Here is a 26206-nt window from a genome sequence, read left to right as displayed (position 1 = left end):
GTCTCACCACTTGTGGGTTGCCGGAGGGGGGGGGCAGCTAGGGTTCCCACTCCTGATCTCTATCCAGTAACATAAAAACATCGAAAATAGGTGCAGGAGTAGGCCATTCAGCCCTTCGAGCTTGCACCACCATTCAATATGATCATGACTGATCATTCACCTCAGTACCCCATTCCTGCTTTCTCTCCATACCCCCGATCCCTTTAGCCGTAAGGGCCACATCTAACTCCCTTTTGAATATATCTAACGAACTGGCCTCAACAACTTTCTGTGGTAGAGAATTCCACAGGTTCACCACCTCGGCTGGACTGGTGCACATATGGACATCATGGCAAGGATTAGGCTCAGCCGCAATGCCTCCTCCCCATTATTCTGCCAACACTCACTGCCTCAGCTCACACAAGAAGAATGGTCTCAGGTGGGAAGCCAGTACCGTTCAAACCACCTCGAGAAGGGGAGAAAGAGGGGAAAATTAGGGAAGAAAAAAAGTTAAGCCACTATGGTCTTTGTGGGACATTAGCTACCAATTCCAACAGTCGATGATAACAATTTGATCTTCCTATTTTCTTAAGACTTTTTCAGTTCCGCTTCTGCTGTAAAATTCTAAAAAAGCCTCACTTCTCTGTTGGGTGAGTGTAACCACTTGCCCTGAACATACTGGTGGTTTTTGGAGCTGCCACCTCACTGAGTATTTCAAAAATAAAATCACAAATCTGAATGGGGCTCAACTCAAACAATACGAAGTTAAGATTGCTCCCTAAAAGGTGGTTCAGATGAGCACGGTGGTGGTGGGGGGGTGGGGAAATCAGGCAGAGCTCACACTCCTGATCACTATACAATGGCCCCGGCTGAAAATGCACGTGTTTAGATGCCAGGTGAGGACAGGATCAGCTGTGATGTCCCCTTCACTACACTTGGAGGTCAGTGGGAGGCAGAGAGTTGCAGCAGGTCAGAAAGAGTCTGACATACTTTAAAGAAAAGCAAGCACTGGAGACGGAGACTTGTATAAACACACCTCATAAACGGTGCTTTAATGGGCATGTGCTCTGACCAGTGCAAAGTCACACAGATTTCTTTTTTAATTCAATTTTTGTGCTCAAAGTGGGAGATGTCAGTGCTGGGGAATGGAATTCTTTTCATTTTAGGCGCCAAGCACTCCCAGCTTAGGGATAGTGCAGCCAGATGCACAGTAACATTTCCTGCATTCTTCCCATAACTTAGAAGAGTGCTCCCCACTGCACCAGTGTGACATTTGTTTCCATTTCCCACACTAGCTATCCTGTGCTCTCTGCTTGAGATTGCCAATTATTGTGAAACATCGCTACCAGGAACTGAATGGAGAGCCGCCAAAACTCAGGTTACATCAGACCCTTACAGCCAGTAGGGAGACGACCCCTTCACAAGACTGGGCTGGATTTAAAGACTGACTACACCATCTAGTTCCAAACCACACAGACTCGGCAGTGGTCCATATTCAATTCCTGCTCTGTGCTGAATTAGCTGGGCCACCAATGGGAGAGAGCGTAAAATCCGTCAGGTTTACCATCGCTGCTCGAAACTGTGCACGTGTTGATGTTGGGAGAGGACAAGATTTGGCTGGATCCTGTGAATTTCCAAACTCATGTGAAGAATGTTTGAGGGACCAGAAGGCTGATGACTCCCAAGGAACCATAACCCAATATAACCCACCACCTTCAGCTAGTAGGTGGGGAGAAAGAGAAAGTAAGAAAAGACAAAAGCACACCAATTTCCCCTGAAATGTGCCCTGGCCAATATTTATCTCTCAACCAATATCACTAAAAAACAGATGATTTGGTCATTATCACATTGCTGTTTGTGGGACTTTGCTGTGAGCAAATTGGCTGCCATGTTTCCTACTTTACGGATATGATGTAATTGGGATTACGGAGACATGGCTCCAGGGTGGCCAAGGCTGGGAACTCAACATCCAGGGGTATTCAATATTCAGGAAGGATAGACAGAAAAGAAAAGGAGGTGGGGTAGCGTTGCTGGTTAAAGAGGAGATTAACGCAATAGTAAGGACGGACATTAGCTTGGATGATGTGGAATCTGTATGGGTAGAGCTGCGGAACACCAAAGGGCAGAAAACACTAGTGGGAGTTGTGTACAGACCACCAAACAGTAGTAGTAAGGTTGGGGATGGCATCAAACAGGAAATCAGGGATGCATGCAATAAGGGTACAGCAGTTATCATGGGTGACTTTAATATACATATAGATTGGGCTAATCAAACTGGTAGCAATACGGTGGAGGAGGATTCCCTGGAGTGTATTAGGGATGGTTTTCTAGACCAGTATGTCGAGGAACCAACTCGAGAGCTGGCCATCCTAGACTGGGTGTTGTGTAATGAGAGGGGATTAATTAGCAATCTTGTTGTGCGAGGCCCCTTGGGGAAGAGTGACCATAATATGGTAGAATTTTTCATTAAGGTGGAGAGTGACACAGTTAATTCAGAGACTAGGGTCCTGAACTTAAAGAAAGGTAACTTTGATGCTATGAGACGTGAATTGGTCAGAATAGACTGGCGAATGATACTTAAAGGGTTGACGGTGGATAGGCAATGGCAGACATTTAAAGATCACATGGATGAACTTCAACAATTGTACATCCCTGTCTGACATAAGAACATAAGAATTAGGAACAGGAGTAGGCCATCTAGCCCCTCAAGCCTGCTCCACCATTCAAAAAGATCATGGCTGATCTGGCCGTGGACTCAGCTCCACTTGCCCACTCGCTCCCCATAACCCTTAATTCCCTTATTGGTTAAAAATCTATCTATCTGTTACTTGAATACATTCAATGAGCTAACCTCAACTGCTTCCTTGGGCAGAGAATTCCACAGATTCACAACCCTCTGGGAGAAGAAATTCCTTCTCAACTCGGTTTTAAATTGACACCCCCGTATTTTGAGGTTGTGCCCCCTAGTTCTAGTCTCCCCGACCAGTGGAAACAACCTCTCTGCCTCTATCTTGTCTATCCCTTTCATTATTTTAAATGTTTCTATAAGATCACCCCTCATCCTTCTGAACTCCAACGAGTAAAGACCCAGTCTACTGATGTAAAAATAAAACGGGGAAGGTGGCTCAACCGTGGCTAACAAGGGTAATTAGGGATAGTGTTAAATCCAAGGAAGAGGCATATAAATTGGCCAGAAAAGGCAGCAAACCTGAGGATTGGGAGAAATTTAGAACTCAGCAGAGGAGGACAAAGGGTTTAATTAGGAGGGAGAAAATAAAGAATGAGAGTCAGCTTGCAGGGAACATAAAAACTGACTGCAAAAGCTTCTATAGATATGTGAAGAGAAAAAGATTAGTGAAGATAAATGTAGGTCCCTTGCAGTCAGAATCAGGTGAATTTATAATGGAGAACAAAGAAATGGCAGACCAATTGAACAAATACTGTGGTTCTGTCTTCACTAAGGAAGACACAAATAACCTTCCGGAAATACTAGGGGACCGAGGGTCTAGCGATAAGGAAGAACTGAAGGAAATCCTTATTAGTCAGGAAATTGTGTTCGGAAAATTGATGGGATTGAAGGCCGATAAATTTTCAGGGTCTGATAGTCTGCATCCCAGAGTACTTAAGGAAGTGGCCCTTGAAATAGTGGATGCATTGGTGGTCATTTTCCAACATTCTATAAACTTTGGATCAGTTCCTATGGATTGGAGGGTAGCTAATGTAACCCCACTTTTTAAAAAAGGAGGGAGAGAGAAAACAGGTTATAGCCTGACATCAGTAGTGGGGAAAATGTTGGAATCAATTATTAAAGATGTAATAGCAGTGCATTTGAATAGCAGTGACAGGATCAGTCCAAGTCAGCATGGATTTATGAAAGGGAAATCATGCTCGACAAATCTTCTGGAATTTTTTGAGGATGTAACTAGTAGAGTGGACAAGGGAGAACCAGTGGATGTGGTGTATTTGGGCTTTCAAAAGGCTTTTGACAAGGTCAAGAGATTAGTGTGCAAAATTAAAGCACATGGTATTGGGGGTAATGTATTGACGTGGATAGAGAACTGGTTGGCAAACAGGAAGCAAAGAGTAGGAATAAACGGGTCCTTTTCAGAATGGCAGGCAGTGACCAGTGGGGTGCCGCAGGGCTCAGTGCTGGGACCCCAGCTATTTACAATATACATTAATGATTTAGATGAAGGAATTGAATGTAATATCTCCAAGTTTGCAGATGACACTAAGCTGGGTGGCGGTGCGAGCTGTGAGGAGGATGCTAAGAACCTGCAGGGTGACTTGGACAGGTTCGGTTATTGGATAAACGCATGGCAGATGCAGTATAATGTAGATAAATGTGAGGTTATCAACTCAAGAGTCAGTGGTAATCCCCACGCTGATCATCAGATCCAAATTCAAGTGCAGTTTCCAGGGCCAAGGGTTGTAAGCTTTTAGGGTTTTCCCGGGTCTCCCAGCAAATAAATATTTTGAAAATGTTGATTCTTTCTTTACAAGGTGACTGAGATCAGGCAAAATGTCCACAGGAAATGCAAACTTAATAAATAAAACATTAAATATTCTGGATGACAAAAATATTACTATAGAATTGATTAGATTCTTTCCGAATATACTTATGTATTTCCCAGTAATCAACTGTTTAAAAAAAATCCATCCCCATAAAATCCACAGTAGCATTCAAAGAAAATGCCTTTCACCTCCTCAGGATGTCCCAAAGCGTTTTACAGCCAATGAAGTACTTTTGGAGTCACTGTTGTAATGTGGGAAACACAGCAGCAATTTGTGCACAGCAAGCTCCCACAAACAGTAATGTAATAATAACCAGATAATCTGTTTTGTGATGTTGATTGAGGAATAGATATTGGTCAGGATACCAGGGAGAACTCTCCTGCTCTTCTTCAAAATAATGCCATGGAATCTTTTACGTCCACCTTAATAAAAAACAGTCGGAGCCTCGATTTAACATCTCATCTGAAAGACAACACCTCCAACAGTGCAGCAGTCCCTCAGTACTGCCCCTCCGACAGTGCAGCACTCCCTCAGTACTGCCCCTCCGACAGTGCAGCACTCCCTCAGTACTGCCCCTCCGACAGTGCGGCACTCCCTCAGTACTGCCTCTCCGAAAGTGCGGCACTCCCTCAGTACTGCCCCTCCGACAGTGCAGCACTCCCTCAATACTGCCCCTCCAACAGTGCAGCACTCCCTCAGTACTGCCCCTCCGACAGTGCGGCACTCCATCAGTACTGCCCCGCCGACAGTGCGGCATTCCCTCAGTACTGCCCCTCCGACAGTGCGGCACTCCCTCAGTACTGGCCCTCCGACAGTGCGGCACTCCCTCAGTACTGCACTGGAATGTCAGCCTAGATTTTTGTACTCAAGTCCCTGGAGTGGGACTTGAAGCCTCAACCTTCTAACTCGGAGGCCAGAGTGCTGTCCACTGAACCACGGCTGACGTGTCAGGAAAAACTACAATCTGCAAGGCTGTAACTTTATTGCAGGGTTCAAATGATGGTTAAAAGCTGTTGGCTAAGATTGCTGCCTTGAAGTCACTCCCTGATGTCCACCGCTCACAATGTAAATGAGAAATTAGGAGCAAGAAAGGAGGTAGCAGTAAGAAGTGAAGTCACATTGACTGTTTCCACCCAGAGGCGAACAGAACTGCAGGATTAGTTACTAGCAAAGTCCACTGAAGCAGACAGTATAGACAGGTTGAATGCATTTCTGGAGTGGGAAGGAATTGAGTGATACGGCGAGAAGATGGGATCAATATATGGAAAAGGGAGCCATTTGTTCAGCCGAATGTGCTTTTCCTATTGCTACAAATTCTTGCATTAAATTCAGTATAAATACCTTTCCTGATGTATGGCCACAAAAGAAGAAGCGGTTAGACTGTCGCATGATTGTAACTCCTGGAACGTCAACTGTGTACTGGAAAGAGAGACATTAATACAAGCACTGTTATTCAGAACAAATAAAATGCCTTTCCACAGATCTTGAAAAAGCCCTGCATCTGTATCCGAGTCAAAAAGAAACTATTGTTTATGTGTGAAGGCAACAAGAGTTGGGTACTGGGTGCAACAGTAGGTTAATCACACTGTCCTTTAACCCCTGGGGCCTGGCTTTAAATGCAGCCCAGACTGATGGGACAAAGGTCTCCTTTCTGTAGTGACATAAATGAAATGAGTTTGGGCAATCTCAACCCAGGTCCTATTGGCTGTCCAAAACTCAAGAAAACCACAAGGGATGGCTGGTGTGGAAAATGGAAAGGAAAAAAGGAAATAGAGACCCCAAAAGAATTGGAAGGGGGAGGGAGAGAATAAAGAGTGAGAGAGAAAGAGCGAAAGAGAGCGATAGTACAAATCACTCAGCATTACCTAAAGGTGCTAAAAGCTACAAAAAAACTCAATGCCTTTCAGTAGAAAACTGTCTTCAAATGATTAGAAATAGAATCGATGCCACAGCCAGCCATGTAATACTGATCTGCACTGAGTAAGGAACGCACAACCACTCACAGCTGCTCATGAAGCATTTCTAACACTTGGTTCTCAAGGGCAGTCCCAACAAAGTGACCTAGCAGGGGTCTTGAGGTAGCACCAAAGCGTCTGGGACCCTAGCTATGGCAATGCCGTCCTCTTATAGACTTAGACCACTCGGGCAATTAGTGGGAAGAGTAGCTTTGAAACATGAATCAAATCATTTGTACAGTTGGAAAAAATGCAACATTCGTTCTCAGAACCTTACCTTTTCACTTTCTTGAACTGCATTTAAGTCTACTTCGATGACATGATTCTGAAGGCCCCCCAAAAGAACAGAGTTGTTGTCAGTGAGAAGAAGACTGTGCATGTCCTCAGCTTCATCCATACTAAAAAAATTAAAAACATGCAGTTTGAGTATCTACAGACAAGAATGGAGAACGCGGTTAAAGACGACACAGCCACGGTTGGCACTGTGCCAACACACTCATTAGATCAAACATTCTTTGTTGTTGGAAGTCAATTGTACATCACACTTTACTATCTAGTCTGGTTTAGTAATGCTTCTCATATTAAAGTAACTCCTAGCTCACTGAAATTGTACTTTTCAACTAATGCAGCTGAAGATATACATATATAATTCTATAATGCTATCACAGGAGTGACTACAATCTTCTATAGGGCAGAATGTGAACAAATATAAAGTCATAAATTTTAGACAGTGCTATACCACTGCTCCCACATCATTCAATACAATATTGGAAAGCCCCAAAGTTGCAAGTTTTGCTTGATTTGAAGACATACAGGAGACATTCAATATCTGTGACAATGGGGAGCTTCTCTACATGGTAAACTATCCTGAACAGAACAACTCACAAACACTGCGGGTTCAAGTCATGTCCAATGCCCATTTGTCAAAGAGTTTTTAAAAAACGCAACACCAGCACATTGTCCTTTTCAGGAATGAATGTATATATACCGGTATATATAAATAAATAATATATAGATTTGAGAGAGGCAGAGAGGGAGAGGCAGAGAGGGAGCAAGGGAGAGAAGTGGTACCCAATGAGAGTTGTGTAAAGTGGATTTAACTTTGCATCTGATGCCGAAGACTAATGTTCCCTCTAAGCTGTGCAGGCCACTCACCAGCTTTTACATTCCAGCTATCGCGCACGCACAGAAATGAAGGGGCCACACTGGTGGAGGCAGACCGCGCGAGAGGCAATGCAGCTTACGGGAGACATTGCCCAAGACACTGCTTTAACCCTCCACAGACATTTATTCTTCTGCTGTGTGTTCCTCATCCTGCTTCGACCCAGGAAAACTGATGTTGCCGTGATGCAACTGTCAATCTCGAGTCTTTGTAACTTGTTCTCAACTCAAATGGCAGGGTTTTTTTTTTAAAGTTGTTTCAATATCCAAAATGCACAGTGGAAAACAGGGAGACTGAAGTAGAAAATTGTTTAAAAGTTTTTTTAAAAAACAGAAAATGAAGATTAGTCAGAGTAGGAATCGCAGGATAGTTCAGATGAATACGTGGCTTGAAGAGCGGTGCAGCAGGGAGGGATTCAAATTCCTGGGACATTGGAACCGGTTCTGGGGGAGGTGAGACCAGTACAAACCGGACGGTCTGCACCTGGACAGGACTGGAACCAATGTCCTAGGGGCAGTGTTTGCTAGTGCTGTTCGGGAGGAGTTAAACTAATATGGCAGGGGGATGGGAACCTAGGCAGGGAGACAGAGGGAAGTAGAATGGGGGCAGAAGCAAAAGATAGAAAGAAGAAAAGTAAAAGTGGAGGGCAGAGAAACATAAGGCAAAAAGCAAAAAGGGCCACATTACAGCAAAATTCCAAAGGGGCAAAGTGTGTTAGAAAGACAAGCCTGAAGGCTCTGTGCCCCAATGCAAGGAGTATTCGGAATAAGGTGGACGAATTAACTGCGCAGATAGCAGTTAACGGGTATGATGTAATTGGCATCACGGAGACATGGCTCCAGGGTGACCAAGGTTGGGAACTCAACATCCAGGGGTATTCAACATTTAGGAAGGACAGACAGAAAGGAAAAGGAGGCGGGGTGGCATTGCTGTTAGAGAGGAAATTAATGCAATAATAAGAAAGGACATTGGCTTGGATGATGTGGAATCTACATATTGATTGGGCTAACCAAACTGGTAGCAATGCGGTGGAGGAGGATTTCCTGGAGTGTATTAGGGATGGTTTTCTAGACCAATATGTCGAGGAACCAACGAGAGGACTGGCCAGCCTAGACTGGGTGATGTGCAATGAGAAAGGACTAATTAGCAATCTTGTTGTGCGAGACCCCTTGGGGAAGAGTGACCATAACATGGTAGAATTCTTTATTAGGATGGAGAGTGACACAGTTAATTCAGAAACTAGGGTCCTGAACTTAAGGAAAGGTAACTTCGATGGTTTGAATTGGCTAGAATAGACTGGCAAATAATACTTAAAGGGTTGACGGTGGATAGGCAATGGCAAACATTTAAAGATCACATGGATGAACTTCAGCAATTGTACATCCCTGTCTGGAATAAAAATAAACTGGGGAAGGTGGCTCAACCGTGGCTAACAAGGGAAATTAAGGATAGTGTTAAATCCAAGGAAGAGGCATATAAATGGGCCAGAAAAAGCAGCAAACCTGAGGACTAGGAGAAATTTAGAATTCAGCACAGGAGGACAAAGGGTTTAATTAAGAGGGGGGAAATAGAGTACGAGAAGAAGCTTGCCGGAAACATAAAAACTGTCTGTAAAAGCTTCTACAGATCTGTGAAGAGAAAAAGACTAGTGAAGACAAATGTAGGTCCCTTGCAGTTGGATTCAGATGAATTTATAATGGGGAAACATAGAAACATAGAAAATAGGTGCAGGAGCAGGCCATTCAGCCCTTCTAGCCTGCACCGCCATTCAATGAGTTCATGGCTGAACATGCAACTTCAGTACCCCCTTCCTGCTTTCACGCCATACCCCTTGATCCCCCGAGTAGTAAGGACTTCATCTAACTCCCTTTTGAATATATTTAGTGAATTGGCCTCAACTACTTTCTGTGGTAGAGAATTCCACAGGTTCACCACTCTCTGGGTGAAGAAGTTTCTCCTTATCTCGGTCCTAAATGGCTTACCCCTTATCCTTAGACTGTGACCCCTGGTTCTGGACTTCCCCAACATTGGGAACATTCTTCCTGCATCCAACCTGTCCAAACCCGTCAGAATTTTAAACGTTTCTATGAGGTCCCCTCTCACTCTTCTGAACTCCAGTGAATACAAGCCCACTTGATCCAGTCTTTCTTGATAGGTCAGTCCCACCATCCCGGGAATCAGTCTGGTGAATCTTCGCTGCACTCCCTCAATAGCAAGAATGTCCTTCCTCAAGTTAGGAGACCAAAACTGTACACAATACTCCAGGTGTGGCCTCACCAAGGCCCTGTACAACTGTAGCAACACCTCCCTGCCCCTGTACTCAAATCCCCTCGCTATGAAGGCCAACATGCCATTTGCTTTCTTAACCGCCTGCTGTACCTGCACGCCAACCTTCAATGACTGATGTACCATGACACCCAGGTCTCGTTGCACCTTCCCTTTTCCTAATCTGTCACCATTCAGATAATAGTCTGTCTCTCTGTTTTTACCACCAAAGTGGATAACCTCACATTTATCCACATTATACTTCATCTGCCACGCATTTGCCCACTCACCTAACCTATCCAAGTCACTCTGCAGCCTCATAGCATCCTCCTCGCAGCTCACACTGCCACCCAACTTAGTGTCATCCGCAAATTTGGAGATACTACATTTAATCCCCTCGTCTAAATCATTAATGTACAATGTAAACAACTGGGGCCCCAGCACAGAACCCTGCGGTACCCCACTAGTCACTGCCTGCCATTCCGAAAAGTACCCATTTACTCCTACTCTTTGCTTCCTGTCTGACAACCAGTTCTCAATCCACGTCAGCACACTACCCCCAATCCCATGTGCTTTAACTTTGCACATTAATCTCCTGTGTGGGACCTTGTCGAAAGCCTTCTGAAAGTCCAAATATACCACATCAACTGGTACTCCTTTGTCCACTTTATTGGAAACATCCTCAAAAAATTCCAGAAGATTTGTCAAGCATGATCTCCCTTTCACAAATCCATGCTGACTTGGACCTATCATGTCACCATTTTCAAAATGCGCTGCTATGACATCCTTAATAATTGATTCCATCATTTTACCCACTACTGAGGTCAGGCTGACCGGTCTATAATTCCCTGCTTTCTCTCTCCCTCCTTTTTTAAAAAGTGGGGTTACATTGGCTACCCTCCACTCGATAGGAACTGATCCAGAGTCAATGGAATGTTGGAAAATGACTGTCAATGCATCCGCTATTTCCAAGGCCACCTCCTTAAGTACTCTGGGATGCAGTCCATCAGGCCCTGGGGATTTATCGGCCTTCAATCCCATCAATTTCCCCAACACAATTTCCCGACTAATAAAGATTTCCCTCAGTTCCTCCTCCTTACTAGACCCTCTGATCACTTTTATATCCGGAAGGTTGTTTGTGTCCTCCTTAGTGAATACTGAACCAAAGTACTTGTTCAATTGATCTGCCATTTCTTTGTTCCCCGTTATGACTTCCCCTGATTCTGACTGCAGGGGACCTACGTTTGTCTTTACTAACCTTTTTCTCTTTACATACCTATAGAAACTTTTGCAATCCGCCTTAATGTTTCCTGCAAGCTTCTTCTCGTACTCCATTTTCCCTGCCCTAGTCAAACCCTTTGTCCTCCTCTGCTGAGTTCTAAATTTCTCCCAGTCCCCAGGTTCGCTGCTATTTCTGGCCAATTTGTATGCCATTTCCTTGGCTTTAATACTATCCCTGATTTCCCAAGATAGCCACGGTTGAGCCACCTTCCCTTTTTTATTTTTACGCCAGACAGGAATGTACAATTGTTGTAATTCATCCATGCGGTCTCTAAATGTCTGCCATTGCCCATCCACAGTCAACCCCTTAAGTATCATTAGCCAATCTATCTTAGCCAATTCATGCCTCATACCTTCAAAGTTACCCTTCTTTAAGTTCTGGACCATGGTCTCTGAATTAACTGTTTCATTCTCCATCCTAATGCAGAATTCCACCATATTATGGTCACTCTTCCCCAAGGGGCCTCGCACAATGAGGTTGCTAATTAATCCTCTCTCATTACACAACACCCAGTCTAAGATGGCCTCCCCCCTAGTTGGTTCCTCGACATATTGGTCTAGAAAACCATCCCTTATGCACTCCAGGAAATCCTCCTCCATCGTATTGCTTCCAGTTTGGCTGGCCCAATCTATGTGCATATTAAAGTCACCCATTATAACTGCTGCACCTTTATTGCATGCACTCCTAATTTCCTGTTTGATGCCCTCCCCAACATCACTACTACTGTTTGGAGGTCTGTACACAACTCCCACTAACGATTTTTGCCCTTTGGTGTTCTGCAGCTCTACCCATATAGATTCCACATCATCCAAGCTAATGTCTTTCCTAACTATTGCATTAATCTCCTCTTTAACCAGCAATGCTACCCCACCTCCTTTTCCTTTTATTCTATCCTTCCTGAATGTTGAATACCCCTGGATGTTGAGTTCCCAGCCCTGATCATCCTGGAGCCACGTCTCCGTAATCCCAATCACATCATATTTGTTAACATCTATTTGCACAGTTAATTCATCCACCTTATTGCGGATACTCCTTGCATTAAGACACAAAGCCTTCAGGCTTGCTTTTTTAACACCCTTTGACCTTTTAGAATTTTGCTGTACAGTGGCCCTTTTTGTTCTTTGCCTTGGGTTTCTCTGCCCTCCACTTTTCCTCATCTCCTTTCTGTCTTTTGCTTTTGCCTCATTTTTGTCTCCCTCTGTCTCCCTGCATAGGTTCCCATCCCCCTGCAATATTAGTTTAACTCCTCCCCAACAGCACTAGCAAACACTCCCCCTAGGACATTGGTTCCGGTCCTGCCCAGGTGCAGACCGTCCGGTTTGTACTGGTCCCACCTCCCACAGAACCGGTTCCAATGCCCCAAGAATTTGAATCCCTCCCTGCTGCACCACTGCTCAAGCCATGTATTCATCTGCGCTATCCTGCGATTCCTACTCTGACTAGCACGTGGCACTGGTAGCAATCCCGAGATTACTACTTTTGAGGTCCTACTTTTTAATTTAGCTCCTAGCTCCTTAAATTCTTTTCGTAGGACCTCATCCCTTTTTTTACCTATGTCGTTGGTACCAATGTGCACCACGACAACTGGCTGTTCTCCCTCCCATTTCAGAATGTCCTGCACCCGCTCCGAGACATCCTTGACCCTTGCACCAGGGAGGCAACATACCATCCTGGAGTCTCGGTTGCGTCCGCAGAAACACCTATCTATTCCCCTCACCATCGAATCCCCTATCACTATCGCGCTCCCAATCTTTTTCCTGCCCTCCTTTGCAGCAGAGCCACCTACGGTGCCATGAACTTGGCTGTTGCTGCCCTCCCCTGATGAGTCATCCTCCCCAACAGTACTCAAAGCAGTGTATCTGTTTTGCAAGGGGATGACCACAGGGGACCCCTGCACTATCTTTCTTGCACTGCTCTTCCTGCTGCTCTTCCATTCCCTATCTGGCTGTGGACCCTTCTCCTGCGGTAAGACCAACTCACTACACGTGATACTCACGTCATTCTCAGCATCGTGGATGCTCCAGAGTGAATCCACCCTCAGCTCCAATTCCGCAACGCGGACCGTCAAGAGCTCGAGGCGGATACACTTCCCACACACGTAGCGCCCAGGGACACCGGAAGTGTCCCCGAGTTCCCACATGGTACAGGAGGAGCATATCACATGGAACAAAGAAATGGCAGACCAATTGAACAAATACTTTGGTTCTGTCTTCACGAAGGAAGACACAAATAACCTTCCGGAAGTACTAGGGGTCCGAGGGTCTCGTGAAAAGGAGGAACTGAAGGATATCCTTATTAGGCGGGAAATTGTGTTAGGGAAATTGATTGGGTTGAAGGCCGATAAATCCCCAGGGCCTGATAGTCTGCATCCCAGAGTACTTAAGGAAGTAGCCCAAGAAATAGTGGATGCATTGGTGATCATTTTCCAACAGTCTATCGACTCGGGATCAGTTCCTATGGACTGGAGGGTAGCTAATGTAACACCACTTTTTAAAAAGGGAGGGAGAGAGAAAACGGGTAATTATAGACCGGTTAGCCTGACATCAGTGGTGGGGGAAATGTTGAAATCAATTATTAAGGATGAAATAGCAGCACATTTGGGAAGCCGTGACAGGATCGATCCAAGTCAGCATGGATTTATGAAGGGGAAATCAGGCTTGACAAATCTTCTGGAATTTTTTGAGGATGTAACTAGTAGAGTGGACAAGGGAGAACCAGTGTATTTCAACTTTCAAAAGGGTTTTGACAAGGTCCCACACAAGAGATTGGTGTACAAAATCAAAGCACATGGTATTAGGGGTAATATACAGACGTGGAGAGAGAACTGGTTGGCAGAAAGGAAGCAGAGAGTCGGGATAAACGGGTCCTTTTCAGAATGGCAGGCAGTGACTAGTGGAGTGCCGCAGGGCTCAATGCTGGGACCCCAGCTCTTTACAATATACATTAACGATTTGGATGAAGGAATTGAGTGTAATATCTCCAAGTTTGCAGATGACACTAAACTGGGTGGCAGTGTGAGCTGTGAGGGGGACGTAAGAGGCTGCAGGGTGACTTGGACAGGTTAGGTGAGTGGGCAAATGCATGGCAGATGCAGTATAATGTGGATAAATGTGAGGTTATCCACTTTGGGGGCAAAAACACGAAGGCAGATTAGGAAAAGGGGAGGTGCAACAAGACCTGGGTGTCATGGTTCATCAGTCATTGAAAGTTGGCATGCAGGTACAGCAGGCGGTGAAGGCGGCAAATGGCACATTGGCCTTCATAGCTAGGGGATTTGAGTACAGGAACAGGGAGGTCTTACTGCAGTTGTACAGGGCCTTGGTAAGGCCTCACCTGGAATATTGTGTTCAGTTTTGGTCTCCTAATCTGAGGAAGGACGTTCTTGCTATTGAGGGAGTGCAGCGAAGGTTCACCAGACTGATTCCCGGGATGGCTGGACTGACATGAGGACAGACTGGATCAACTGGACCTTTATACATTGGAGTTTAGAAGGATGAGAGGGGATTTCACAGAAACATACAAGATTCTGACGGAACGGGATAGGTTAGATGCGGGTAGATTGTTCCCAACGTTGGGGAAGTCCAGAACCAGGGGACACAGTCTTAGGATAAGGGGTAGGCCATTTAGGACTGAGATGAGAAACTCCTTCACTCAGAGCGTTGTTAACCTGTGGAATTCCCTGCCGCAGAGAGTTGTTGATGCCAGTTCATTGGATATATTTAAGAGGGAGTTAGATGTGGCCATTACGGCTAAGGGGATCAAGGGGTATGGAGAGAAAGCAGGAAAGGGGTACTGAGGGAATGATCAGCCATGATCTTACCGAATGGTAGTGCAGGCTCGAAGGGCCGAATGGCCTACTCTTGCACCTATTTTCGATGTTTCTATGTTAAAATAGCTAAGAGCATATTAAAGAAAAGCAAGATGAAAGTTAAAGTAATAGGCAGAGTTAGAGTCAGTTTGCGAGCCAAACCAGACCAGGGAGCTGGGAGAATTCTAAAAGTAACTTTTTACAATGACTCAAACTCTTAAGCATATAAATTGCACGGAATCCTTAACATTATTGGTTCCCACAATAGCCTAGTCAAACAAGGTCATATGTAGCAATTAAACAATACAGACCAGTACGTCCAAGATTATTTTTTTTTCTTCCAATTTTCTCTTTCTTCCTGAAGGCAGGCTCATTCTGGAGGTACGAATCCACAAGTGACAACAGCCCTCTGGGACCTTGCCCAAGTGGCCATTCCTCACGTTAGCTTGGACAGTGGTCAATGGCAAGCTATTCAATTGCAGGAAAGGGGGGTGGGGCGCGTATGCCTTACAGCCAAGTCCAACCTGGTTCTCACTGGACGGCAGTATATGTACAGCTAACCGGATGGCGACATCAGGCAAAACAGCAGTCGAAGCTCATGCAAGAACAGCCACTCAAGTGAGCTACAGAAGGGCTGTCAGCATTGTGGAAACATACCCCAGTTAACACCTTCACAAAGGGTGAACATTTCTGAATAAAACTGTAGGTGTGTAAACTTAACAACTCCAATACTCTTTCTCCCCTTCAACTCGGCTGTTCACTTGCTTTTAATAGTTTTCCTTTAAAACTACAGCAATCTAAACTTTAAAAACTTACACATAATCAAACATTATAAGTCCTCCTCGAGTAAAGCACTTGAGGTTATTCTTATTTAAAAAGAGGACTCCACTCTCTATGCTTTGTATGTGACGTATGTCATCTGCAGCTGTAACTTGAAAGGATGAATATCGTTCCATAGTGGGACCAAAGAAGGAGGTCGCATGGCCCTAGACAGAGACATTTCAAAGACAAGTTTAGTAGCACTGCTCTGAAGGTAAAGAGCTCGCCCCCTCTCCCGAAGCATCTCTGATATTCCCAATGTATTACACGGCAGCAGTAAACATTAATCAACTATTTCGCAGAAAATACTAGGTTTTGTTTTACTAATGACAATTCATTAGGATTTAGAATTCTATTTCAGACACTTATACAAGTTTTAAGTTTCTCCTTAATAATAAAAAGTACAAAAAGACTTGGATTTATTTAGCGCCTTTCACGACCACCGGATTTCTCAAAGCGCTTTACAGCCAATGAAGCACTTTTGGAGTGCAGTCACTGTTGTAATGTGGGAAACACAGCAGCCAATTTGCACACAGCAAGCTCCCACAAACAGCAATGTGATAATGACTAGATAATCTGTTTTTGTTATGTTGATTGAGGGATAAATATTGGCCAGGGCACGGGGGATATCTCTCTCCCCTGCTCTTGTTTGAAATAGTGCCATGGGATCTTTTACGTCCACCTGAGAGAGCAGACGAGACCTCGGTTTAATGTCTCATCCGAAAGACGCCACCTCTGACAGACAGTGCAGCACTCCCTCAGTACTGCACTGGAGTGTCAGCCTAGATTTTCGTGCTCAAGTGGAGTGGGACTTGAACCCACAACCTCTGACTCAGAGGCGAGAGTGCTACCCACTGAACACCGGCTGAGACTAGTAGATTGGGAGGTTCTTTTCACCACATGCAGTGTCACCCCTCAGATCTACTGTGTGTACAATGATTAAGTTAACACCTCACAGTTATACATCACAAGTGAACTCTCAATACTTTAAAAAAGCAAGATCCTGAAACAGATCTGTGAAACATTTTTAAAGACTTATCCACCAATATGAACTGATTGAGGAAATGTACGAAGCACGATTTTTCAAACATTTACTTCAAATCTTCATTGCAACAGTAAAAGTGAGAAAATGACACACACACAGTAAAACCGTATTATGTGGGATGTCACAGCGCTGACCGACAGTACGCAGGTTTGCACCTAGTCGCTCGAGCAGAGCTGATAACTTCCCCATCTCAGCCAAGCAGCTGTGGGATTTTGGAGAGAATGAAGGGAAAACAGCTTTGAGTGATCTTCCAGCAGCATTGCAAAACCCTGGAAATAAGTGGTATCCATTCCCACATCGACCATTTATGCTCAAATACATTTTTAGTGACATAGGCAGACAGAATGCTATCTGATATTTGGGAAGTGGTCAGTGCTGTTGGTTTATATTCAACTGTATAAGCCATTTAGTTAAAAAGGGAAATTCCAGGCTCCAACAGCTGCTAAATAATAGAGCACTCCTTCAATATTGAGGTCTGAGCATCGTGTGTATTAAACAGATCAGCTTCATTTCAAATTCCATCTTTTGAATTATACACACTTGACAAGTCATCCGATCATTCTTCGCCTGCTCCCCACTCCCAAACCGTCTAACTGGATTGCTCCAGACAGAGCAATAGAGCAATGCAGGTTGGTAAATGTGCAACATTGGCGGGGTGGGAATCATCATCAGCTGGTCCCGGATCGTCCCAGCTAGAGCAAGAGACTTGAGGTATACAAGTACAGCATGCCAATCCCTATTCAATCAGCTGTGGCTCAGTGGGCAGCACTCTCGCCTCAGAGTCAGAAGGTTGTGGGTTCAAGTCCCGCTCCAGAGACTCGAACACATAAATCTAGGCTGACACTCCGAGGGAGTGCTGTACTACCAGAGGTACTGTTAAACCAAGTCCCCATCTGCCCTCTCAGGTGGATGTAAAAGGTCCCGTGGCACTATTTTGAAGAGAAGGGGAGTTATCCCCGGTGTCAAACAACATCACAAACAGATTATCACATTGCTGTTTGTGGGAGCTTGCTGTGCACAAATTGGCTGCCGCGATTCCCACATTACAACAGTGACTACATTCTATTGGATGTAAAGTGCTTTGAGACGTCGGGTGGTTGTGAAAGGTGCTATATAAATGCAAGTCTTTCTTTCCTTATCCAGCAGTGCACATCAAGGCCTCCATACTAGAGCGGTGAGCCACCAACTTACTTGGTTGGAGGACCAGGTTAATGGACTGTACTTACCCCGTGATTTCCCACCCAGAGTAATTCATCTTGAAGGTCAAAATGTGACGCAGTTACAGGGACTCCAACCTCTGCGACAACAGTGTGCAGCTCTGAATACATTCCTTCAACAAGATGCACAGATTCAGGGACGGAGACCGACATGCCATCCAGCTGGACACCATCTGTTTCCAGTTCGACATTCTGCAGCAAGCTCGGGTCAAGCCTTGGGTCCAGTGAATGCTCAATCGAACTGTCCAGGGAAGGGTCAATGCCAGGGTGCAGGGATGATGAGTACTCCCCAAGGCCAGAATCAAGACCATCAAAATTCATGGTTTATTCTAGGGATGAAAAAAAACAGAGGCACATAGGAAAGAAAGAACTGCCAATCCAACTGGCACAGTTATTTAGACCCTTGTTAACCAGGATATTCAAGAAAAAAAATCACTTCCAGTTTTTTCAACTGACAATATCCTGTCCCCCAAATTCCATAGCTAGGAGATTCCGTTACTGCATTATACACACCGTACAAAGGGTACACTATCCCACCCGCACCTGCAGACTGTTTTCTACTTGTGGTTGTTGCTCTGCAATGTACAGTGAAACAAAACCCAGTATCAATGCACAAATTACATAGTACAATCTGGGAATCCGTAGTCCACCATGAAAAATACTCGAGCTGAAATTTGAATAAAACCACAATGCCCCTTTCAAACTCCAGCAGTGTATTAATGCAAGGTAAGAGGCAGAGAGCTTCACGGACATGGCACGTCAGGATTCAGCCAACCCTCAAGCCCACTTCATTTGAGCCCCGCAACTAGCTGCCTTTTTGAACACCTCCGGCATTGTGTTTTTGTCTATCTACAACGCCACTCGACTTCAAAGCCTAGCTCTCCACTTTTTGGGGTCATCTTTTACATCAGTTCACCACAGTCCAGCTACCCACACAATTTTCTTTTCATTAGAAGTTGACAAGGAGGAGGAATTATATTTTTACCAAGCTTGGTGTTATTTGGTCGAGGTAATTATGAAACTACGTGAAGCATTTGATTTATACTTATCATAGATTTCCAAAGTCCAATCTTCCAGTTATTTATAAAAACATCAAAGCTACAAAATAATAAAGAGAACGCCAAAAATGTTGGGAGATGAATTTTCTTTATAAATCGCTCCAAATTATAGCCCATTTCTATTACTGTAATCATATCTAAACCATTTTGGATAAAACACTTTTATATCCTGGTTAATGGGGATGTTGCTCCAATACGAGAAGAAAACAGAAATTCTATAATGTTCCCTTCCAAAAGCCATTGATCCCTTGCTGGGCACCCAATGGTTCCTGATCCAAGTGAGCACAATGCATTTGGTAAATGCTGACAAGCAGTTCAACCCCAGGGGGCATCACAGCATACTGTCTTCAACCGACATCCACAGTTCCAGCAGCCTCTGCTGGATAGTGAGCAGGAGTGGGAACTGAAGCAAATTGTTGCACCTCTTCTGCTGCACTGCCTGCGAGAAGCTAAATTATACCGACTGGTCTAGTCTGTACGGCCTCGCTACTCACTGGATCTACTATCAGAAAAGCTAAATTGATGCTTTATTTTAAAGCTAAGCCACAGCACTACAATAAGTAGTTCCATAAAAAGAAACGTTCTGGGAACGGAGCTGGACAGGGTCCAAAGTGAAGGGTCTCTGGTCTGCTACAAACAATGCAGCAGTTGGGAGATCAACTTAAAGTTAACCTGTAATTTAAGTCTCACGACAGGACATAAAGATGGCTGGGGCGTGGAAACATTACACTGATGCAGGAGGGCCTGTCCATTCTTTTATAAAATGCCTATTACCAAGATCTTTCTCATAACTAAAACAAACACTAAGCGTTCACTGCCAGCCCAATGTTCCTGTCAATACCCTGTTTTAAATGAGGTTACTGACATCTTCATCAAAGGCCCACTCCCCTGCATTGCAGTACTCAAAAAGGAAGCAAACGATATGAAACACCCGGAAATCCTCTCCACATGAAATTTTCAAATGTCACACAAAACTTTACAACAGGAAATCAAAACGTCCTCCCAAGTCAAACAAATTCTAAAGGCGGGGAAAGGAGGGAGGTCATGAATTGAGTGAAATATCTACTTATCGAGGACCCCCTTAACATTCTTCATCTTTGAATCCACAGCAATCATGACTTCCTGATGTTATGATGTATTGATGTGGAATGAAACAGATGATAATTCATTGTGTAGCATTAGGAAGATGGAACATACAAGTCCAAGTTCATCACATTTCACATGATATAACAAATCATTTTCCAGCATTCCTCAGCTGGTTGGCTATATTATTTATACCAAACAACAACTTGTATTTATAGAGCACACTTAACATAGTAAAACATCCCGCGGCACTTCACGGGAGTGTTGTCAAACAAATTTTGACACCAAGTCACATAAAGCAGATATTCGGGTAGATGAGGTAGGTTTTAAGGAGTGTCTTAAAGGAGGAAAGAGAGGTGGAGAGGTTTAGGGAGGGAGTTCCAGAGCTTGGGGCCTTGACAGCTGAAGGCACGGCCACGAGTGGTGGAGCAATTATAATCGGGGATGCTTAAGAGATCAGAATTAAGAGTGCAGAGATCTTGGAGGGTTGTAGGGGTGGAGGAGATTATAGAGGTAGGGAGGGATGAGGTTATGCAGGGATTTGAAAACGAGAATAATAAAGGTGCCACCAGAGAACTCACTCTGGGAGGAAGCAAGTCTTCCTTGATTCCGAGGGACTGCCTATGATGATGTAGAAAGGGCAAAGTAAAACAATGAGACAATGGCAACAAGGCCAGGTGTTGGCAGTGCATATTAGTACCATAGAATATTGTGCAACCAACAGGCATGCGCTGAGAAGTACAGCCATCCACTCAACACTGACAAAAGTGGACAAATGTGTGCAGCAAACCAGGCTAGTTCGTGCATTTGCTAAGAGACAAATGTCGTGAAAAAAGGGGAACTAACAAAAAAAACAAGCGATAACTTAGTACAGCTCACATGGGGTGACAAGCAAATGGAATGTTTTCACTGATCCCCAGTGTCCTTTTTATTAAATCTTCCAGCCAGCCATTCTGGCACATCACATGGAACTGGTGCAGGTGCAGAGGGACCCCTCCGGGATAAGTGAACTAGTTTGCTGTAATTTCTCTGGACGTTTTCCATTGATTCTTTTGAAAGTAAACTTCTAATCTCAAAGAGCCCTTGCAATGGTACTCAGTGGAAGTCAGACGCTGACTGAGGTAAAATGTCAGCCAGGCCCAGCCAGCATCTCTGGTGCGTTCTTTCCGGTTACTTCTGATTTAATTCTAGTCCCGCGGCCCGCTCATGGCGCATTAGTATGCAACCTACCAGCGCTTGCTCTAACATTGATCACATCGCACCGAACACAAATACAGACACAAGCAGACACCGCCGCGAAGCTGACAGCGCCTTCACAACCAAACCTACTACCCACAACCCACCGCCACAGCCCTTCCACTGATTGACAGACACTCGCCCCAATCGCGTGCTTGCAAATCATGAGTGTGTGTACATGTTAGCCAATCACAGTTAGGTATGGAGGCGGGGTTTTAAATTGGCACGTGTACGGATGCCGCTTGGAGAAAGTTGACGGATCCCGCAACCAAAATAAAAGTCGAAATCAGCTCGAGGGGGAAGAAGAGGGGGAAGTGGGATCTTGATTCAAATTCTTAGAATTAACATGCGACTCTTTTTTTTGGTTAAACTCAGTTTTGAGGCACGATGATTGGAAAGTTATTTTATTTATATATATAGCAGGAATGGGGTACTGAAGTTGCATGTTCAGCCATGAACTCATTTAATGGCGGTGCAGGCTCGAAGGGCCGAATGGCCTACTCCTGCACCTCTTTTCTATGTTTCTATGTTTCTATTTCAGTTTACTTTTAGCTCCTCTCCTGAAGGCAGTGGTTTGTGGTAGGGTTTTATTGTTGTCAACTATCCAGAATTGTCCTGGAATCTCTAGGAATTGAAGATTCATTTTCTGGACATTGCTTTCAGGGGAAAAATCACAAGGGGCATAAAACATGTTTTTTTTCCATTTTCTTTCAACACTTTCATTTATTGTAAAAATATTGTAGATGGGGAGAAAATGCTGTTTGACTGGGCAGAGCAGTTGGAGGCAGGGCTGGTGATGAAATCTTCAGCAATATGTCCAAACAGATTGGCAACCCAAGGTACAGTTCCACTTACTACCTTGTACAATCATACCTTTTGTCATTTAATGTCTCCTGCCTTCCACCCTATCACAGACCTTCCCTTTTGTCTTTTCCTCTCCCCCAATCTCCCTTTCCCTGTCCCTGCAATCACTTAAAATCTGTTACATCTCTAACTGTGGCTCTGTGGGTAGTACACTCACTGCTGGGTCCAGAAGGTTGTGTAGTTCAAGTCCCACTCCAGGGACTTGAGCACATAAATCTAGGCTGACACTCCAGTGCATTGCTGCACTGTCAGAGGTGCTGCCTTTTGGATGAGACATTAAACCGAGGCCTTGTCTGCTCTCTCAGGTGGACGTAAAAGATCCTATGAAACTATTTCGAAGAAGAGCAGGGGCGTTATCCCTGGTGTCCTGGCCAATATTTATCCCTCAATCAACATAACAAAAGCAGTTTATCTGGTCATTATCACGTTGCTGTATTTGGGAGCTTGTTGTGTGCAAGTTGGCTGCCGTGTTTCCCACATTACAACAGTGACTACACTCCAAAAGGACTTCACTGGCTGTAAAGCGCTTTGAGACGTTTGGTGGTCGTGAAAGGCGCTATATAAATGTAAGTTTCTTTCCCAGTTCTGATGAAAGGTCCTCGATCTGAAACGTTAACTCTGTGTTTCTCTCCAAAGATGCTGCCTGACCTGCTGAGTATTTCCAGCATTTTCTGGTTTTATTCCATTACTTGTCCTGTTTTGAACTCGGTTGTTGTTTTTTACCAAAGTATAAAATGACATGAAACAGGCCACTTGCAGATGGGTGAATGAAATTGGTCAGTTCACGATTGCGCATGCAGACTATTTCACAACTGTGTACATCTTCAAATACCAAGTCTAATTTTGGACTGAGCAAAAGCAAACACATCAACCTAGAAAGCTAGCAAAATTTGACCCAGCCTGCAAAAAGCTGCCAACTCAAGAATAGCCCAGATTATACACCTATGACACAAAAGCAAGTCATTACATGGGTTTTGTAACTTAAGCTGTAGGTGTACACATTCCTTCACTTGTGGAGGAAAAATAACATAAATTAAAAATAATCTAGGCTGACACTTCACAGCAGTGCTGAGGGAGCGCTGCACTGTTGGGAGGTGCCGCCTTTTGGATGAGACATTAAACCAAGGCCCCGTCTACTCTCTCAGGTGGACGTAAAAGATCCCATGGCACTATTTTGAATAAGAGCAGAAGAGTTATCTCCGGTGTCCTGGGCCAATATTTATCCCTCAATCAACATCACTAAAACAGATTATCTGGTCATTATCTCATTGCAGTTTGTGGGAGCTTGCTGTGTGCAATTTGGCTGCCGCGTTTCTTACATTATAACAGTTACTACACTTCAAAAAGTGCTTCATTGGCTGTAAAGCGTTTTGTTGTGAAAGGCGCTATAGAAATAAAAATCTTTCTTTAAGGACATGAAAGCCTAAAGGGGAAATTCAAATGTTAAAGCCACAAAATTGGTGCTACATTTCTGGGTTTTGGAAATGCACCCCTGGGAAATTGTGAATTTTAAAGATGCTGCATTCTGGTTCATTTTAAGCACTTTTAAAACGTCACAATTGGTGGATTTTTAATCCAAAAAAGAAGGAAAACAAAGTGACATTGGGATTTTCAACAAACCAACCAGGACATCACTTCCCCAAAAGTTACTTGAACAGCCACTCTCCCACATTCAACCATTCCCCCATTCCAGTTCACGGAGACACTGTATCACATCCAAACCCCCACCTTTGCACTCTTACCTCAGGTGTCACTCTTGGCTTAGTGGGTAGCACTCTCGCCTCTAGGTCAGAAAGTCGTTGGTTCAAGTCCCACTCCAGAGACTTGAGCACAAAATCTAGGCTGACACTCCCAGTGCAATATCGAGGAAATACTGCACTGTTGAAGGTGCCGTCCTGTGGATAAGACGTTAAACTGAGGCTCTATGTGCTCTCTCAGGTAGATGTAAAAGATCCCATGGCACTATTCAAAGAGCAGAGGTGTTCACCTGATATCCTGGCCAATATTTATCCCCCAGCCAACACCATGAAAACAGATTATCTGGTCATTTATCTCATTGCTGTTTGTGGAATCTCGCAGTGTGCAAAGTTGCTGCAATATTAGCCCAAATTACAACAGTGACTGCACTTCATTAGCTATGAAAGCTTTGGTACGTCCTGAGGTTGTGAAAGGCACTATATAAATGCAAATACTTTCTTTCCTGCTCCAGCTTTCCCAGTTCATACTGGCACTCTTCCACCTCCATCCCAGTTCCATCTAGTATTCTTCTTCCCCCTACCCCCCAACTCAAATTGGCAGTACTCGCCCCCCATTCAAGCTGGCAACCTTTGCACAGCCTCAGTTAACGCTGCCACTCTTACCCCCAAACTGGTAAACTGGTGCTGCCCTTCGTATTCTACATCCAAAGTGCTGCTCACAGCTGCTTCTCTTCCCCCCAAGTCCTCACTCCCAGCTTTTTCTCCCTGCTCTCCCTTTGATTTATTTTTTCATTCTTGGGATGTGGGTGTCGCTGGCATCACTCGTTGCCCTTGAGAAGGTGGTGAACCTGCTTGAACCGCTGCAGTCCACGTGGTGAAAGTGTTCCCGCGGTGCTGTTAGGTCAGGAGTTGCAATATTTTGGCCCAGTGGTGATGAGGGACCGGCCGATATATGCCCAAGTCAGGATGGTGTGTATGACTCGGAGGGAAGTTGCGTGGTGTTCCCATTGACCTGCTGGATAATGATCAGGATTGAGTACTCGGTCAAATTGTCATGTATGTACTTTTGGGATCACTAGCCACTAGATGGCGTCACTGTTGGAGGCCATTGGCGTGCAGCCCAAGCATAAAAGGCCAGCCATTTTGTATATTAGGCACTTTGGGCCTTAATAAAGCAGAGGCAAGGTTATACCTCTTGGAGTTAAACAGTACTCAGTCTAACAGTTATTACATACATAACACTAATCTTTCATCCTTTAGCCCGAGGCAATTGAGACCAATTGTAGGTGTGTCCCTTTAAGGCACGAAGGTGTCATCACTGTGGATTCTTGAAATGAACGAACCTGGGACCTTCCTGGTCAGTATGGCTCAGTTCCACAGCGGATTGCAGATTTACCAACTGAGGCACGGGAGAACCAAACTTGTGTGAACGTTTGTTGTAGCTGAAGTACTTTGCTGTTATTATATCCACCACCCGTAGAAACATTCGACATTATTGGGCTACTGCAGTGTAGTGGTTATGGTATTGAACTAACAACTGAAGGTCATATCATGGCAGGTTATGAAGTTGAATTCAATAAATGTGGTAACTTGTGGGCTGGCATTACCATGGGCAGTCCCTCGTATCGAGGATGACTTGCTTCCATGCCAAAAAGGGATGAGTTCACAGGTGTTTCAATGAAGGACCTAATATTTCAGATCCTGAACTACATGTTGAAGGGTGGAAGATGCCTGTTCGTGGATTGTTTTAACGTGTGGTGGCCGTTGCACACCAGCCACCACACAAGCTTAACAGAGCTAGGTCTTGGTCCAGTGGCAAGGATTAACCAAGACGACTGGAGACCAACTCTGCTGCACGGACCTAGTGCGCACACATATCGCAGTGTGGGTTAGGCCCGTGCTGCCCCTGGGCCCTCGCCTCTTCTGGGCCCCGAACTCACGCCTCTCTGGGCCCCAATCACGTCCCTCTACAGTCTCTCGCCGCTCCTTCGCCCCGATCTCGCCGCTCCTGCTGTACCTGCCCACGCTCCAATCACCGACCTGGACCTTGATGATGTCACTTCGCTGCCGCCGCCCTCCTGCACCAGCTCGCACTGCTCCCTGAAGTAGTCTTCCGGGGCCTCCACGCTGCTCCAGAGGCTGCTCATCGCTCCTTTTATGGCCCCGACCTGCCGCTAATGTTCTCACGCAGGTCGGGGCCTCCACATCCACATGATATGTG

General features: G+C 44.8%; 1 protein-coding gene across 2 annotated transcripts in view; it reads right to left on the bottom strand.

The window, feature by feature from the left end:
* Positions 1–21528, bottom strand: part of pan2 (poly(A) specific ribonuclease subunit PAN2) — a 121148-nt gene extending 99620 nt beyond the window's left edge. For both annotated transcript variants that reach the window (XM_070869676.1, XM_070869675.1), the window contains exons 1-5: positions 21419–21528; positions 18057–18376; positions 15783–15952; positions 6727–6847; positions 5836–5913 (exon numbers count right to left, since the gene is read on the bottom strand). In XM_070869676.1, coding sequence (XP_070725777.1) covers positions 5836–5913; positions 6727–6847; positions 15783–15952; positions 18057–18368 — 681 coding nt within the window. In that variant the 5' untranslated portion in view covers positions 18369–18376; positions 21419–21528. The remainder of the gene's footprint in view (positions 1–5835; positions 5914–6726; positions 6848–15782; positions 15953–18056; positions 18377–21418) is intronic.
* Positions 21529–26206: the final 4678 nt, after the last annotated feature.

The sequence above is a fragment of the Pristiophorus japonicus genome, chromosome X (assembly GCF_044704955.1).
Source record: "Pristiophorus japonicus isolate sPriJap1 chromosome X, sPriJap1.hap1, whole genome shotgun sequence".
Lineage (NCBI taxonomy): Eukaryota > Metazoa > Chordata > Chondrichthyes > Pristiophoridae > Pristiophorus > Pristiophorus japonicus.
The sequence above is the reverse complement of the archived record's forward strand: the minus strand, read 5'-3'. Positions and strand labels throughout refer to the sequence as shown.